The sequence below is a fragment of the Puma concolor genome, chromosome B1 (assembly GCF_028749965.1).
Source record: "Puma concolor isolate L17-30 chromosome B1, mPumCon1.1.hap2, whole genome shotgun sequence".
Classification (NCBI taxonomy): Eukaryota; Metazoa; Chordata; class Mammalia; order Carnivora; family Felidae; genus Puma; species Puma concolor.
Window position 1 is genome coordinate 46,134,995 of NC_141670.1, and position 18,896 is coordinate 46,153,890.

The window sequence follows — 18,896 nt, forward strand, 5'->3', positions numbered from 1 at the left end:
CGAAATGAAATGAAAAATCAGTAATAAAGTAATTACAGAAATTCACAAATATGTGAAAATAAAAACAACACATGCCTAAATAACCAATGGGTCTTCCCTCCCAAAAAATCACAAGTGAAATTATAAAATATTTTTAACATTGTTTTTTTTTTTTTTCAACATTTTTTATTTATTTTTGGGACAGAGAGAGACAGAGCATGAACGGGGGAGGGGCAGAGAGAGAGGGAGACACAGAATCGGAAACAGGCTCCAGGCTCTGAGCCATCAGCCCAGAGCCCGACGCGGGGCTCGAACTCACGGACCGCAAGATCGTGACCTGGCTGAAGTCGGACGCTTAACCGACTGCGCCACCCAGGCGCCCCTAAAATATTTTTAGATGAATGAAAATGAAAACACAAAACATCACAAATACAGCATGTCCCTGAAGAGTGCTTAGAGAGAATTTTATTGATGTTAATTCCTTTACTTATTAAAAAAGAAAAAAGATCAAAAATCAATGAAGTAATCTAAGCTTTCATGTTAAGACATTGAGAAAAGAAAATTAACCCACATCAAGTTGACAGAAGTAAATAATAAAAATTATACATCATTTAAATAAAAGAAAAATAGTAGAAAAAATAAATTAAAAAACCCAAACAAAATTGACAAGCATTTTTGGCAAGACTGGCCTCAAAAATGAAGAAATACTCAAATAACAAAAATCATAAATTAATGGGGTGATGTTACTACTGACATGACAAACATGAAAAGGATTAGAAGGGAATATATATGTATACAATACTTTGCCTGTCAACAAATTTGATAACTGATTAAATGAATGAATTCCTAGAAGGACAAAACCATCAAAACTGTCTCAAGAAGAAACAGAAAATCTGAATAGATCTGTAAGGAAAGAGATTGAACTAATAATAAAAAAATGAAGTTAGGCTTTACTGGTAAAATTGCATGAAATGTTTAAAAAAGAATTCACACTAATCCTTCACAAATGCCTCCAAAATATCAAAGAAAAGGAATGCTTCCCAACATATTCTTTGGGGCCAAATTTACAATGACACCAAAATCAGACAAAGACATCACTCCCCCAAAGAAAGGAAAACTACCATCCAACATCTGTATTGAATACAGATGTAAAGTTCCTCAACAAAATGCTAGCAAACCAAATCCAGCAGATATGGAAAGGGTTTTACAGTATGACCAATTAGGACGTTGGCTTAATATATAAAGTCAATTAATGTAATATATTCTACCAGCAGAATAAAAGACAAAAACCACAAGTTTATCTCCAAAAGGAAAAAGCATTTGACAAAGATCAAAACCACTATAAATCAAGAAAAGAAACAAACAAACAAAAAAGCCCTGAGGAATTTAGGTATAGAAAAGAATATCCTCAGCCAGATAATGAGCATCTATGAAAAACTTACAGTTAACATCATACTTAATGCTTTCTCCCTAAGGTCAGGAACAAAACAGGGATATAAGCTCTTATTACTTCTATTCAACATTGTCCTGGAGATTATTCCAGGGCAATTAGGCAAGAAAAAGAAAGAAAAGGCCATCAAAAAAAGTATTACAGCTAAAAAAACAAGTTCAGCAAGGTTGCAGAATATAAGATCAACACACAAAATTCAATTGTATTTCTATACAGTAACAATGAATCACCTGCGAACAAAATCAAGAAAACAATTTCATTTATAATAGCACTAAAAAGAATAAAACACTTAGGAATCAATTGAACAAAAGTAGTCTAAAACCTGTTATCTGAAAATTATAGAAAATTGTTGAAGGAAATTAAAGATACAAGTCGATACAAAGACATCACATGTTCATGAGTCAAAGAGTTACTATTAAGATAGCAATATTTCCAAAATTGACCTACATATTCAACACAATGTCAATCAAAATCCCAGGTGGCTTCTTTGCAGAAATTGAAATGTTTATCTGAATTTTCATAAAGAAATACAGGGACCCAGAATAATCAAAACAATACTGAAAAAAAATAACAGACTTGGAAGACTCATATTTCTCAATTTCAAAACTTAATATAAAACTACAGTAGTCAAGTCATTGTAGAGCTAAATGTACCGAGCAATGAAATAAAATTGAGACCCAGAAATAAACTCACACTTTTGCAATCCATTGTTTTTTGACAAGGGTACCTAAAACAGTTCAATGTGGAAATGTTTTGAGAAAATGGTGCTGGGACAACTGAATATCCACAGTGAAAAAAATGAAGTTGGATCTTTTTCTTACATCACACATAAAAATCAACTCAAAAGAGATCACCACCCTACATGTAAGAGCTAAAAATACAAAATTCTTAGAAGAAAATATCAGAGTAAATCTTTATGACCTCAGGTTAGATATTCCACAAAAACACAAGCAACAGAAGAAAAACTACTTCATTGGACTTCATCAAAATATAGGAATTATATGAAGAAATAAAAAGACAAACCACAAAATTGGTGAAAATACTGGCAGAATATACATTTCATGTATTTAGAATATACAAAGATCATATATATCTCAATATTAGGAAGATAATACCCCTATATAAAAATGGTTAAAGGATTTGAATAGACATTTTTTCAAAGATATACAAATGGCCAGTAAGATCCTCATAAAAAGATGCTCGACCTCATTAGCGATTAGGAAAATTCAAGTTAAAACCACAATAAGATACCAATTTAAACCCATTAGGATGGCTATCCTTTTTTTTTTTTTAAAGGGAAAATCATTTTTAAAAAAAAGGATGTGGAGAAATTGGAGTTCTTGTGTCCTGCTTGTGCAAATGTGAAATGATGTAGCCACTATGGAAAACAATATGGGGGTTCTTCACAAAATGAAACACAGAATTAATATTTGATTTAGCAATTCTACTTATGGATATATACTCAAAAAATTGCAAGCAGGAACTCAAACAGGTATCTGCACACCAATATTCATAGCAACATTATCTGCAATATCCAAAAGGTGGAAACAATTCAAATGTCCAGCAACAGATGAATGAATGAACAAAATGAAGTATACCCATCCAATGTGATACTGTTCAGCCATACAGAGAAATGAGGTATTGACACATGCCACAGCATGGCTAAGTGAAAGGTGCCCAACACACAAGGCCACATGCTGTCTGATTCCCTTTTCATGAAATGGCGCAAACAGGTAAACCTAAGACACAGAAAGTAGACTAGAGCCTGTGAGGAGTGTAGGCAGATGGGATGAGTAACTGCTACTGGGTGTGGAATTTCTTTGAGAGGTACAGAAAATGTTCTAAATTTGTAGTGATAGTTGCACAGATCTGCTTACGTACTAAGAACCACTGAATCGTTGTACACTTTAAAAGTATTTGCTTCATGGTATTTAAATTATATCTCAATAAAGCTATTATAAAAAATGATAGAGACCGGATCTCCCAGATGGGACCCAGTCCCTTCCCCCCCATCCCCAACACACAGAGCTTGTGTCTCAGGTTGGTGAGCAGGGGCTAGACAAGGGAAACATGATAGTTTTGTGGTGTGCAAAGGGGAAAATGAGAAATGTGTTTCCATTTTCATATGGTGTTTCATATGGTGTTCATATGTTTCATTTTCATTGGTGTTGTGTCCTTGGAGAAGGGTTTAGGAACAGTGCAAGGTGGTTACTGAGGAGGAGACGAGCCAGCACGTGTGTTTAAGCAGACAGAAGGCCTGAAAGGGCTCCCACCTCCTGACAGACATATGTACACCAGGAGACTGAAAAATCCCAAACAGCTGAGGGATCAAAATAACATATGGAATGAAAAGCCTAGGGATACAGGAAAAGGGATGCTGCAGACCTCAAAACCCGAGGCTATAGTAGGGAGGATAGATTTTAGTAACAAATGACAGAAGGTGACCCAAAGCCAGGAGGAGCTGACACTGGTTATTGATGCAGAGGTCACAGAAGCTGACACTTATCCAGGGAATGAGGCACCTCAGGAACCGGTAAGGACTTGTATGAAAGGGTATCTTGCTATCCACTACAAGAACAACCATGATGTTAAGCAAATTTACTCCCGCATTTAAATAGAATACTGGGGAGAAGGGGAAGATAATCTTAGAGATAAGAAAAGTCCTGATAGGAAATTCAAATTTGGAATTAAGTTTAATTGCTGAAACACTAAGGATTTTACCCATAGAATTTTACTGTACCTGGAAGAGACTAAGTTTTAAGCCACAAGGGAGGAAGTTACCATGAATGCTTGAGATTCATTTCTCTTTTCCTGCTATTAAGTGGGAAAGGTTGTTGGTAAGCTATTGGGTTCATGTAGAGACAGAATAAAAAGTTACATTTCTTCATCACTGTGTCAAAATGAATAAATTTAAAACCCCCTATTATCCATTAAGGAAACAGAATACTCAAGGGATGGTATTGTTCCCAAGGAAGAAATGATAATAATGTAGCACAGTAGAGGTGTTAAAGCTACAATGGCAATCATATTGCAATATAAATATATCAACTCAATATGTTGCACACCTTAAATTTATACAATGTTCTTTGTCAAGTAAATGTAAGGCAATAATTTTTATAAGAGTGGCCATGAGGTGGCCTATGGCCAACCAAGCAGTCGGATACAGGCTGAATGAACTTTGAGACTGAAGTTGGGAAGCACCTCCAATTAGCTCCGGGACTTTGCACGCTATTGAATCTCTTGGTACTCACTTGCCTGTGTGTGAAGGAGTCTAACTAGATAACTAGTAAGATTTCTTCCAGCTCTAAAAAACTGATTCTCAGGTCTTGTATGCCCAGTGGGGAAATATCTGCCACTTCTTGGCCAAATTCAAGTGGGCATTATCTTTTAAGAGGGGGAAACCTCTCCTCTTTCCTTGGCCATGCCCCTGGAAGCTGGGCTGAGGGCAACCAGATATAAAGTGCAGTTACCTGGGAAGTGTCGCTGGATCTTGGTTTTGCAGTTACATTTTCCAATTAGCTCAGGAATGAAGACATCACCGTGACATTTGGCACAGTAAAAGGCGGCTCTGGACAATGAAAGCAAATGAAGAATGACTTATGTGAGGCTTAACACTAAGGAAGCGTGGCACTGGCTCAGTCTGTCTGCCATTAAGTTGCATTTGCCTTAGGACTTTCTCCCCATAAAGTAATAAAAAAAATTACCTTATGACTTCCTTTGAAGATTCAGCAATAAAGAACCCTAATGTGTTCTTACGCAGTTTAACTTCTGCAGGTGGATTTAGCATCAGACCACTGGAAACAGAAAATAAAAACACAGTAATTTTCCCCCTTTAATTTCTGTGGCAATAATTGGTGTTTCATTCTGTCATAACCAATGGATTCTCTAAGCTATAGAGTTAATAGGACCCCATCCACAACTACGGCCAAACACAGTAGAAAAAGTGAATTTGACTATATTTCTTTGATTGCTGCTAAATATCCAGAAGGGAGTCACAACACGACTGCTGAGTTGCACGCAGCTGAGCTGAGTCCAGCTGAGCTGGACTGCGTCCTGAATCTGAAATGGGCAAACCAACTAAGATGCATGAAGCCTTGCTAATTTAGGCTATCCAATGCCACGGCCACACAGTTGAAAGTCTTACAGTCATGCTACTGGTGTTTATCCTTAGGCTACTTGCCCTGTAAAAGTAAATGATGTCTAGTTAACCAGCTGGATTCAAAGGTTCCTTTTGTTTGCCTATGTAATTTTTGAACTTATGTATTTCTTTTGACTTCACTTTTTTTTCTATCTTGATTGCAAGATTTTTGAGAGCAGGAACCACATGAATAGCTTCTACCGCTACATGAATGCTTTGATTTTCTATTTTCTTATGGTTTGTGTGTTTGAAAATGACATCTTACAAATTTTATCCATGATACTCCTTGATGCAGTACTACGTTATGACTATTTGAATTCCTCACACTTCTCCCCATTTGTTGAGATATCCCGTTTTTATTTCCTTTAATTCAGACCTCCAGCACGGTGAGGTCTTATAACCCTGAAACTCCCATCACTTCATTTGTGCATAATGAAAGTACTTCTTCCCACCTTTAAAACACAAACCTTTTATATTAACATTGGAAAGAAGTCAAGTCTTAATTTTGGAAAGCTTATTCTGTTGTTAGGGCACTCCAAAGTAATGTGCAAATGTAAGAGCCTTACAAAAATAAAAGGGGTTTCACCACAAAACCTCTTCCACCCTATGCCGAGAGTAGAAAGATGCTGAATAGCTGTATTGAGGTGGTTTGTTACCTGAGATATTGGATGGAATTTTCAAAAATGCACTGACTGATATTAACGAGCAGAACAAACCATTTTAACTTTGAAAGGAAAAGAACATAGATTTGTGCCCCTACCCCAATAACCCTGGTTGATGTTCACCAGCCAGCAAGCATAAACTTAGTTGTATCTTCTTATCTCCTATTTTTAAAGGGGCATCTTCTGAACTCATATTAAATAATTAGTTATGAAGATACTGTCATGATAATATCTGTGGTGACATTTGAAAGAAGAGGTGAACTCCCGTTGAAGATCTTCCCAAACTTTTCCCATACCCCCTCCATGAATCATGGCCAGTTGCTCTCTCAGAGAATGTTCCTTACTGGAACAAACTTAGAACATTATCTGACTGGGGCCAGATCCAGCTCTATCTCTTAGCAGATGACAAATTATCCTCTGAGACAAATCCTGATGATTATCGAGGGCTTTTCCAAGTTTTAAAGTCTATTCAAGTGTATCAATGAGAAGAGAAAATAAAAGATGAGAAAAGATAGGTTCCCCCCCCCCCACCAGTTTTTCCTATATACTAGTCTAAAACCCCAGCCATTGAGATACCCTATTTTCCTTCCTTTTGTGTCCGTGGTGGAGTTAGCACAGCATAGTGAGCAGAAGCACTGTCCCCAGAGCCAGGCTGAGTTCAGATTCTGGCTCTGCCACTTGGGACTGGTGTGAGTTTGGGAAAATTATTTAACTTTTCGGGGCCTCATCTTCCTCTTCTATAAAATGGGACTAAGAATTCTACCCATTGTTGTAAAGATTCAAGAGTTTATGTAAGTAAAGTGCCTACAGCACTGTTGGTCATAAACTAGTAAAGGTGTAAAGACAGCTATTATCCGTATCAGGATTTAATCCTTTTGATTCACCTGACTCTTCGGTGAGAAAACAAGATTAAATTTAAGTTGGAGCAGGTTCCTCTTTCATGAGGGTAGTTGCATGCTGGGTAGTACACAGCACCAGGACATTTGAATATATGTGGAAATTAGCTACATAATAAATGGTCATGTTTCTGGTCTGTGATGTCCCATAGCCATCCTAATAGTAAAGTTTAACAAAATCGAGGATGTTAAAGTTGGAAAGGGTCTCAAAGACCATTTGGTCCAGCAGTTTCCAAATCCCAGTGAATAAAGTGACTGTATCAGGAACTTTGAAAATTCTCTGGCTCCACCCTTGGAGATTTTAATTTTATAGAGTTAAGAAGTGGGATTTTGGAATCTACATGCTTTGAAAGTTCTGCAAATAATTCTACTACATAGTCCAGATTGTTGAAGGCCAAAAACGTTCAAACTTGATCAAGTTCTGAGCTAGTCTCAAACCCAAACTGCCTGGGTTATGGTTCTAAGACTCCCATCTTTTTTTACCATGACCTATTTCTGGAAGAAGAGCCATTTGTCCAAGGATTAGATTTCGAGACTTCCTTGAGTATAGCAGGATTGTTAATTAGAATATAGACAGCCAGACAATACTATTTGTTATTCTCTCTTTAGTGACTTCCTTTGTACAGTACCCCACTCACTTCTTTAGCCCAGTTACATTCTGAATCCTCTATACTTCAATTTTTCTTTTCAACGTTTCATATAAAATTAGTCCTCTGTAGTCCGTCTGCTATCATTCAAACTTATTGAATTGTTAATATTTCTCTGTAATTCTAAGGCTCCTGGTAATGACAGTTTTAGAGCTAGAATGACTTCCTCATTTTACAGAAGATGGACACTTTTCCAGTGCCATGGGGCCAGCAAATCATAATCAGGATCAGAATTTATTCTGTTGATTCCAATTTAATTCAACTTAGTTTTCCACTAAAAACACACACACACAAGCCAATATAATATTCTTTCTTGTTCCTCATCCCACTTAATCCTCTAGTTTTTCTTATTTTTTAGTATCTTTTATCTCTGTATCATTGTAGCTGATTCTCTGTTTGTCCTGGATTTTCTTTTTCATTACATGATAAATTATCTTACTTCTCATATTATCCATTATGGGTTTTCAAGAAATTCCATTGATCTAATAATGTTACTTCTTTCTTTTATCCACTCTACCAATAGCATACTTTGTTCAGTAGGCCAAATTCTTATTTTGCCATATTTTGTAGCTTACTTTCTAAGGCTGCAATTTGTGGGAGCATCTTCTGTCATAAATAATTTTAACTCAGAGTATTATTTGATGGTCAAGACTTAGAAGATCTGGTAATACATTAAAAGGAACAGATATGAGAAGGAGACCACTTCTCTCTCCTGCTCATGAGAACTTAGGGAGGGCCATAACAACAAAGGCAAAGTACGTGCTTACCCACCAGGATAACCATTCTAACCCCAATCATTAGATTCTAACCCCAGTCACTAGAGACAGTACTAAGTGCACCACAGCAGACTGGGTGCCCAACAGGCTGGCTCTCAACAAATGGCAAAACCTTAGTTATGGCTGTATTTTTGTAAAAGTCTTAATCATAAAGATTCTCCTTTAAAAAAAAAAAAAAACTGAAGAGATTCAAAGTCTCATTGGTACCAGCAACCATGAAACAAGGATTTGTGTTCGATGGCTATCAGCATGAGTCCCATCTTCACAAAGCAGAGCCTAGGAAGGAAGACATGAAATTGTGAGGAAAGAGGGTGGCAGGGTGCTAATTCACAAGAACATGACCAACACTTTGTACTCTGTGTCTGGGAAAACACTAGTACCTCAGCAGAGGAAGACCCTCCCAAATGTGGAATCCATTCTAAAGTAAGTCCCAGCCCACGTGACGACTGTGACAGACACAAAACTGTCCCACACAGACTGCAAAGTTCTAGGTTGTAGAGACTCAGGCATGTTCATTCCCACATCTTCAACATCTACCATGGAGCCTGGCCTACAGTGAGCCCCCAGTGAGCACTGTCAAAAGAATGTCACTTCAAGAATGAGGAAAGTTATTTCTATTAACTTACCGGGAAACTTCAGGAAAACTCATTCCAGCAAAGTCATCAGAGAGACGTTGAGTCAGGATTTTGTTCTTCAGGCCATTCAAGAAATGTTTTTGCCAGGGCTGTTTAGGAAAAACCTGGAATACACAATCATGTGACATGAAGCACAATGCCATGCAATATGGGATATTATAATTCAAGTTGTATATCCTGCCAGGCAGCAAACCAGCGTTCGTTGTGCTTAAGTCATAAAAAAGAGATTTGTCCTAGGGGTTAACTGAAGAAAGGAAGAACTTAAACTCTAACATACATCTTTACTATTTACACTAGAGAGTTCAGAATGAAGTAAAAGCATCATGACTTGATTTCTTCCCAGATGGCATTCAAGGCTCCTTGTTGAAAACTGGAATTTTTCTAATAATTTCAGCAAGATAGACTAGTTTTTGAGTCGGTAACAGTAAGATAAGAAGGATAATATGGTATCTAAATTGTCTCTCTATGGATATGGCTATTCAAGATTGTTTTTTTTTAACATATTAGTTTTCTACTGACTAGCCATATACCACAAAGAAAAAAATATGCATGGGTTCTGCCCAGCATCAGAAGTCTTCATAGCTTCAAATGAATTTAAGTGGCCATCCTGATCAATGGAAATGGGAATATAAAAATTGAGGGCAGCAATAGGTTTCTAGAGAAGAGGGAGATGGGAAGGGAGAAGGGTATCTCTCAAAAAGGCTAAATACAGCCTGTGAAGGGTGAGGGCTGCTGGGTAACTCATCCCTGGTATTTGTGTAAGAACTTGGAATTTTGTTGTGCTCTATGTACATCCCCATCATTCTCCCCATCTGCTGCCATAAGAATCCCCAGCACACTGCCCTGACATGGCAGGACAGGCCCCTTTATACCCCAGAGTCTCAGGTGAATGTCTGGAAGTTCTGGAAGCTCTGAAACAGTGTGGCTGTGGACAGTTAAGGCCAGTTCACAAATACTCCTCAGATGGCCATCTTGCAGTTTCAAAAAAAAATAAAACACACACACACACACACACACACACACACACACACACACACACACACACAACACACACACACACAAATCCTGCCTTACAAAAAAGGACTAATTTTATCAGGCAGTCCAGGCAGGCACTCTCCCCTGCAACTCCCTTTCCAAGATTCAGCTGAATCTCCTGCCTTTTTCCACTCTCTTAAATTCTTCTATTGAGAAGGGCTCCTCTCACTGGGTGGTCCCTATTTAAGTTCCAATTACTGAAAAAACTGGCTTGGCACTTCTAAGCCAAATGTTTCAGTTTTTGAAAAATGGTAAAAAAGTGATAGAGATGGAGAAGACGTCCTGTGCTCATTTTTTAAAGATCAGAAAGGGAAACAGGAAGATAAGATGGAATTTGGATTTAGATAGTGGAGTCAGGGAGCTCAAGTATGTAAGTTGGAGTAGATCTAATTTAAGTTTAAGCCTAAGGCAACGCTCTGTGCCTTGAAGCAACTGGAAATGCTCTTCGGACTATAATGTCTCACCATATAATTAATACAGGTGAAACACATACCATTGATCCAAGGTCTTTCAATCTGAGTACTCATAAGTTTTACAGATATTAACATAATACTTACAAAAATCAGATTACGAGATTAATAGCTTATTTTATTTTATTTTTCAAGCCTAAAGAAAGTTTTTGGTTTTATTTTGTTTTATTTTTTTCCAAATTTTTATTTAAATTCTAGGTAGTTAACATATAGTGTCACATATGGTTTCAGGAGTAGAATTCAGTGGTTCATCACTTACATATAACACCCCGTTCTTATCACAAGTGCCTCCTCAATCCCCATCATCCATTTAACTCCCCCCACACACTAAAACTCCCCTGTAGCAACCCTCAGTTTGTTCTCTATCATTAAAAGTCTCTTCTGGTTTTCCTCCCATTCTCTTTTTTTCCCCTCCCCAAATGTTCATCTGTGTTGTTTACTAAATTTCACATGAGTGAAATCGTATGGTATTTGTCTTTCTCTAACTGACTTATTTTGCTTAGCATAATACACTCTAGCTCCATCCATGTCATTGCAAATGGCAAGATTTCAATTTTTTGATGGCTGAGTAATATTCCATTGTAAATATATACCACATCTTCTTTATCCATTCATCAGTCAGTGGGTACTTGGTCTCTTTCTGTAGTTGGGTTACTGTTGATAAGGCTGTTATAAACATCGGGTGTACTGACCTCCTAGAATCTGTATTTTTGTATCCTTTCTGTATACCTGGTAGTGCAATTGCTGGGTGATAGGGTAGTTCTGTTTTTAGCTCTATGAGGAACCTCCATATTAATTTCAAGTGTGACTGCATCCGTTTCCATTCCCACCAACCGTATGAGGGTTTCCCTTTCTTCACATCCTCATCCACATCTGTTGTTTCCGGAGTTGTTAATTTTAGCCATTCTGACACGTGTGAGGCGCTATCTCATCATGGTTTTGATTTGGATTTCCCTGATGATGAGTGATGCTGAGCATCTTTTCATAGGTCTGTTAGCCATCTGGGTGTCTTCTTTGGGAAAACGTCTATTCATTTTTTCTGCCTATTTCTTAACCAGATTATTTGTTTTCTGGGTATTGAGTTTGATAAGTTCTTTATACATTTATAGATTTTGGATACTAACCCTTTACCAGACATGTTGTTTGCAAGTATCTTCTCCCATTCCATAGACTGCTCTTTAGTTTTGTTGATTGTTTCCTTCATAACTCTCATTTTATTGATGCAGAAACTGACAGAGAAAATAAGTGTCCAATGCAACAAAAATGGAACACAAGACACTGGAGTCCTGGCTGTTAAACCTAACTTAACAGTTTATTACGGAATGTATAAACCAGAGCAGAGTACAGAATTACAAAATCTGGGGCCCAGTTTAAGATTTCTGAAAGTAGGTTTTAGACATCACTTCCAAATAATCTCTCTCAATTCCTATATCCCAAAAGCCCTCTTAAGATGAATGTTGACAGGCCATGTTCAGTGAGGAGGTTACAACTGCAGATTACACATCAAGAAGAACAACATAATACAGGATTGGTTTGCATTTCTTCCTCCTCTATTTCCATGAAAGAGATGAAGTCTTCATAGAGGGTTCTCATTCCATTTACTTTCTCTAGCCCTGGAGATTAGTATCAGAGTCATTACAACAGATATCGTGGTTATCTTGCACTTTGTAAGGACACAACACAGGCAGAGACAATTTCCTCACAAGTGATTTTCGAAGCCTTACACAGTGACCACTAAGATAAGGCTAATGCAGGTTCACTGTAGTAGCACCAGGGCTCATTTCCTGCTGCCTGATGGTCATTTCTATTTATCTATATATGATATCTCCTCACATTCACAGAAGGAATTACAGAAGAAACCTTTGTTTTTCAGTTAGTGTTCTGCTGGCCAGAGCATCTTTCATGGTGTTTATTTGTTTTTATATCGTACCAGGGATGAAAACAGAAAAGATGCAAAAAGTTTTTTGAATTTATTAAAAAAGAAAATAAAATGCAAAAAAAAAAAAAAGGCCAAGGGGGAAACTGAGTATAAAAGAAGTCATGTGTGGACTCATAATTAAATGAAGAGGAAATGTCACTCTCAGACTCTCTGAAGAGCCTCTGGACAATGGGATACCAGGCCCAGCTGAGGGTTAGAGCCTTTCCTGGAATATTTCATGGGAGTGACACTTCAAAGGCCATACTTGGTACTATAGCACCCTAATAGTCCCTTCAAGCCACTTATTTTGACTCAAAGGTATCAAAGGACCTGATGTGGGAGATTGTGAGTAGATACCTAACAACCACAGGCATCAAGCATAGTGGTAAGACATTAATTAGGTCAGACAATTCTACCTCTGCTACTCACTAACTTCCTATAAAATCAGGTTAGCTTCACTGACCTATTACTGGGATGCTATCTTAAAATATTATCAAGCAGAAACATATGTATTTAAAATCAATAACATAGAAGGCATTCATAGTGGTGACTATTATTACTGCATGGAATGTCCCCAAAATAACCTGAAAAATTAGATTGTAATTATTATTTGTATTATTATTTGTTCAATGAATATAATTATTTATTATATCAATTATTACATAGTTACTTTATATTTAAATAGATGATTTTCCATTAATAATATAGTCTTTATTTATATTCCTTTTTTTAAGTTTATTTATTTATTTTCAGAGAGAGAGAGAGAGAGAGAAAGAGGATGAGAGGGGCATAGAGAGAGGGAGAGACAAAATCCCAAGCAGGCCCCATGTTATGAGTGCAGAACCCTACATGGAGCTTAATCTCACCAACTGTGAGATCATGATCTGAGTCGAAATCAAGAGTCAGATACTTAACCACCCAAGCTGCCCCGGTGCCCTTATTTATATTTCTATGTTCAGTAACTCCAAGTACTTCTACATTTATATTCCCAGCATCTTGGACTGCAGGTAGGAAGCAAAGATATTATTTCTACTTTGCAGATAAATATTCTTAGACAAGAATAAGATAAATAACTTCTTCAAGGTCAGTGTAATGTCTGGGACTGCAGTCTAGATCTCTCAATACTTTGCCGTTCAAATGGAAGTCAAATCTGATTCCTTGGGGCTTTCTTGCCTTCTTCAATTTTTTTTTTCCTTTTTCTGATCCTAACCATGTGAGGACATGGGAAAAAAGCCAAGATTCAACAATTTACAAGGTTACCTTTTTGTTCTGTTCAATAAATAGAGTCGTTAGAAAGGTGCATAAACCTGGCACCAGACAGCCTTGGGCCATGAATCCAAGCTTCAATTCGGCAAAGCAGATGATGTTATCTCCAGTAGTCCAGTTCCAGCTGGGAATCTTTGGCAGAAAAACCTGTTTCATAGTAGAAAGTAGGTCAAATATTATGAGTAAATACAATTCAAGAAAGTTTTTTCAGAATGAATGTGCTTTCTTGCATTTGTTTTACTTGAAAAAATTTGTTGTGCCTGTCAGTAGAAGGTATCAGAACAAATTCAGCTTTTAAAAATTATTAGTGGTCTACTGCTCCCACTTTTTAAAATAGAAATAGTGAGAGTTGCGAAATCAGGTCAAATGACTTAGACCTCTTATACTACCCTGAACCTACAACTTTTATTTTTGTCCTTGTTTTCGTTGAGATATAACTGACATATAACATTGTGTTAGCTTCAGGTGTACAAGATAATGATTCAATGTGTGTGTTGTGAAATGACCACCACAATAATTCTAGTTACCACCTACCACCCCAATAGTTACAATTATTTTTTTCTTGTGATCAGAACTTTTAAGACCTACTGTTAATAACTTTCAAATATACAATAAAGTATTATTAATTATAGCCACCATGCTGTACATTATATTCCCATGACTTATTTGTTTTATAAACAGAAGTTTGTTCTTTTTTATCCCCTTCATCCATTTTGCCCACCCTCAACACCACCCCCATCCCCACCTCTGACAATCACCAATCTTGTTCTATCTGTATGGGTTTTTTTTGGGAAGGGGGTTGCTTTGTTGTTTTTTTTTTTAATTTTTAAAGTTCTACATATAAATTAAATCATATGGTATGTCTTTCTCTTATTTTCACTTAGTATAATTCCCTCAAGGCCCATCCATACTGTAGCAAGCGCAAAATTTCCTTCATTTTTATGGCTGAACAAAATTCCATTATATAGACCATATATTTTATTATATATAATTAATATATATAAAGGCGCTTGGGTAGCTCAGTTGGTTGAGTGTCCGACTTTGGCTCAGGTCATGATCTCACAGTCCGTGAGTTCGAGCCCTGTGTCAGGCTCTGTGCTGACAGCTCAGGGCCTGGAGCCTGCTTTGGATTCTGTGTCTCCCTCTCTCTCTGACCCTCCCCCATTCATGCTTTGTTTCTCTCTGTCTCAAAAATAAATAAACATTAAAAAAATTTTAAATCATTTATAAATGGAGAATTTAGCCCATCTATATTTAAAGTAATTATTGATAGGTATGTGCCTATTGTCATTTGTTAATTGTTTTCTGGCTGTTTTGTCAATGCTCTGTTCTTTTCTTCCTCTTTCGCTGTCTTCCTTTGCGATTTGATGATTTTCTGTAGGTCTTAGATTCCTTTCTTTTTATTTGTTGTGTATCTACATATATTTTTCCTTTGTGGCTACTTCATAGTAGGCTCACATAACTCATTTTTATAACAATCTATTTTAAGTCCTAACAAGTTTGATCACATTCTAAAACCACATTTTTATCCCCCCCACCCCATTTTGTTTCTGATATCACAATTTATAGCATTTGGTATATCCCTTAGTGTATCCCTTACTAAGTACTGCAGTTATTTTTACTATTTTCGTCTTTTAACCTTCATATGAGATTCATAAGTGATTAGTCCACATTTACAACATTAGATTATTCTGAATTTTACTATACATTTTCTTTTGCCATTGAGATTCATACTTTATCTTTTTGTTACTAATTGATGCCCTTTCCTTTCAGCTTGAAGAAGTTTTTTTTTATCATTTCTTATAAAACTGTCCTAGTGATGATGAACTCCTGTAGCTTTTGCTTGTGTGAAAAACTCTCTGCATGACAACATTGCCAGGTAGACTATTCTGGATTGGCAGGGTTTTTTTTTCTTTCAGTACTTTCAATCTATCAGGCCATTCTCTTCTGGTCTGTGAAGTTTCTGCTGAAAAATCTGTTGCTAGTCTTACAGTGGTTCCCTTAGACATTACAAGTTGTTTTTCTCTTGTCAACTTTAAGATTCTCTCCTTGTCTTTAACTTTTGACACTTTAATTATAATGAGTTTTTGTGTGGATCTCTTTAGGTTTATCTTATTTAAAATTATCTGGGCTTCCTGGATGTAGATGTCTGTTTCCTTCTCCAGATTAGGGAAGTTTTCAGTGACTGCTTCTTCAAATAAGTTTTCTGCCCCTTTCTTTGTTTTTCTCCTTCTGGGATGCCTATAATGCAAACATTGACCCAATGGATATTGTCCCATAAGCTGTCCCCACTCATTTTCACTCTTTTTTCTTTCTGCTACTCTGATTAGGTGAGTTCCACTACCCTGTCTTCCTGTTTGCTGATTCTTCTGATTCATCTAGTTTGCTGCTGAACCCCTCTATTGTATTTTTTTTTGGCTCAGTTACTAAATTCCTCAGCTTATGATTTCTATTTGGTTACTTTCTTATATATTCCATCTCTGTTGAAGTTCTCATTTTCTTCATCCATTCTTCTCCATAGCTTAGTGAGCATCTTTATGACTGTTTTGAACTCTGTCATTCACCTCTGTTTTGTCAAGGTCTTTTTCTGAGGTCTTACCTTACTCTTTCATTTAGAATATATTCCTCTGTTTCTTCATTCCCCTTGAAATTCTGCACTAGGTAAAATATCCACCTCTCTCAGTTTTGAAGAAATGGCCTTGTGTAGGAGTTGAACCTTTTTGCTCAACCCTGTCCTAGCTTTTGGTTGTCTCTCAAACCTCTGTGATTGTCTAATCAGGCTACTGCATTTTTAGTGGCTCCAAGTAGTCATAGGTGTGCCAAGAGAGGTAGGCCAGTGTCCCAAAGGAAATGATAGCAGCATCTAGATTTAGGTGGATTAGTAGTTAGACCCTCAGGTAGCAGCTGCTAAAGTATGAAAGTATACCTCTTTATGAATTTGCATTTTTAAGTCATTAAAAATCTTAATGAGCCTCCATATTTCACCTGTAATTGGCAAAAAATCTTTGAGTATAGACCTGTGAGAAATTAATGAGTTTTATTATTTAGACAAAGGAAGTTATTCAACTCCATAGACTAAAAGGGGATGATAGGTAGGCTAGATGGTTACCATACCTTGTTATGGGATTGAAGTATCTGTATGATGACTCTGGTATTAGGGTTATAGTTTTTGATGGAGAGAACCCTACATAAACAACAAATATGCTCATCAGTGATGTACAGTATGCAATAATAAAACAACATATAAAATGCACGATTATGCTGTCTTCTAATAATGTTCTGTTTAATTGCATACACAGTAAAGGATGATATTGTTTTAGTGACTTAGTAAATGTAATCTATGGAAGGGTCGGCTCTTGGTACTAGGAGACTGTGGTGTTCTGAAACCAGTTCTTGAGGAGGAAATCAACAGTTTCATGTACTTTAGCCTTCAAATACATTAATTACAGAAAAAAAAAAAACAGTGATCGCATTTCTGTCTATAGCTTGAAGTAGCTCATAGACTGTCTTACCCAATGTTCTCATTATACATATTAAGAGACTGAGGTCCAACTCATATATACTGTATTATGCACAGTATATGTTCTCAACTGTTTCTTGCTGTTTGTAGAATCACCTTTAGCTATGTATGTTTATTATGCTCTGGGGTCCATAAGTTCATATGGTTGGGCACAATGCCATTGCCATCACCATGATAGCTTGAAACTATCACCACAAGTCAAGTTCCCGCTCACACACAGCTCATAGTTAAAGACAGTAATACCAATTCTAGTCATCTGGAAGATATTTGCCAATAATCACAAGCACATTATAGCAAATGATACACAATATTTCACCAGAACTACTGGAGAAAAACTCCAATAAATAAAGTCTACTAATAGGATTCACCAATCAGAAAATGGCATCTTTATTTTTGGAGGTTTAAAGATGTTATTTATTAACAGTGTTATCTGAACAGTTATCAGTTATTGGTATGCTTGCTTTTTAAATTTAAATACCTATTACCTGGGGTGCCTGGGTTAAGCGTCCGACTTAAGTTGGTTAAGCGTCCGACTTCAGCTCAGGTCATGATCTCACAGTTGGTGAGTTCGAGCCCTGTGTCAGGCTCTGTGCTGACAGCTCGGAGCCTGGAACCTGCTTCAGATTCTGTGTCTCCCTCTCTCTCTGCCCCTCCCCAACTTGTGCTCTCTCTATGTCTCTCAAAAGATAAACGTAAGAAAAAAATTTTAAATAACTTTTACCCATATGAAACTTTAGGAAAGTATATGGAAAAGCACAAAGATACTCAGGATACTCTATTTTTGCATCCACACAGCTTTGGGGAGAAAAAAAAAAAAAGAAAGAAAAAATAGGCAGAAACCTGGAATATAATGAACCTAGTGCTGTAATAGATGACATCTTCTCCTATTTGGTCCCATGCACTGGGCCACTGGGCTTTATTTTAAAAGAGGTAGAAATAAAATCATCTTGAAGCATATAAAACAGTGCCAGCTTCTTACCTCATAATGTTGGAAGTGTCTTCAGCATGCGAATCACTGCACAAAGGGTTGGCTATAATCAGGCATGCTTCTGCAGATTCCACCTATTCTTCAAGATTAGACAGCAGCCATCTTGTTAATTACATAGGAAATGCTCTAGTGTTCCCCCTCTGGGTTTCCCTGTGGTTTTATCATAAAATTTCCCATAAGAGAGAGAACACCCTTGGGAAGGAGTGGTGATAAGGATGTCCTTACAGCAGGATCAGAGTCCTGTAGATGCTGTAATGGCTGGAAGTGCTGCAGGGGACAGACCTGGGCATAGGGTCTCCAACACAGATGCAAGACTGCTTTAAAACAGGCAAAGTACATAGTTATATTTTTCCTATTATCCAAAACGAAGTTTTTAAAATCTTCCTATACATTGGTTTGCCTCTCAGGACAGCAAAGAATGGAGGAACTGGAGGTATGCTTGACCCAAAGTAATCATCATTCAGTATTTGTGGATTCTGAATCTTAAGGGTATAGAAAATTATTGAAGTGGCACTT

At 37.0% G+C, this 18,896-nt stretch overlaps 1 protein-coding gene across 1 annotated transcript in view; it reads right to left on the reverse strand.

Annotated features, from left to right (window-relative positions):
• Positions 1-18,896, reverse strand: part of KCNU1 (potassium calcium-activated channel subfamily U member 1) — a 149,109-nt gene that overhangs the window by 90,901 nt on the left and 39,312 nt on the right. The window contains exons 12-18 of the mRNA XM_086703723.1: positions 18,372-18,454; positions 16,987-17,056; positions 13,867-14,019; positions 9,175-9,287; positions 8,756-8,824; positions 5,134-5,223; positions 4,900-4,997 (exon numbers count right to left, since the gene is read on the reverse strand). Coding sequence (XP_086559849.1) covers positions 4,900-4,997; positions 5,134-5,223; positions 8,756-8,824; positions 9,175-9,287; positions 13,867-14,019; positions 16,987-17,056; positions 18,372-18,454 — 676 coding nt within the window. The remainder of the gene's footprint in view (positions 1-4,899; positions 4,998-5,133; positions 5,224-8,755; positions 8,825-9,174; positions 9,288-13,866; positions 14,020-16,986; positions 17,057-18,371; positions 18,455-18,896) is intronic.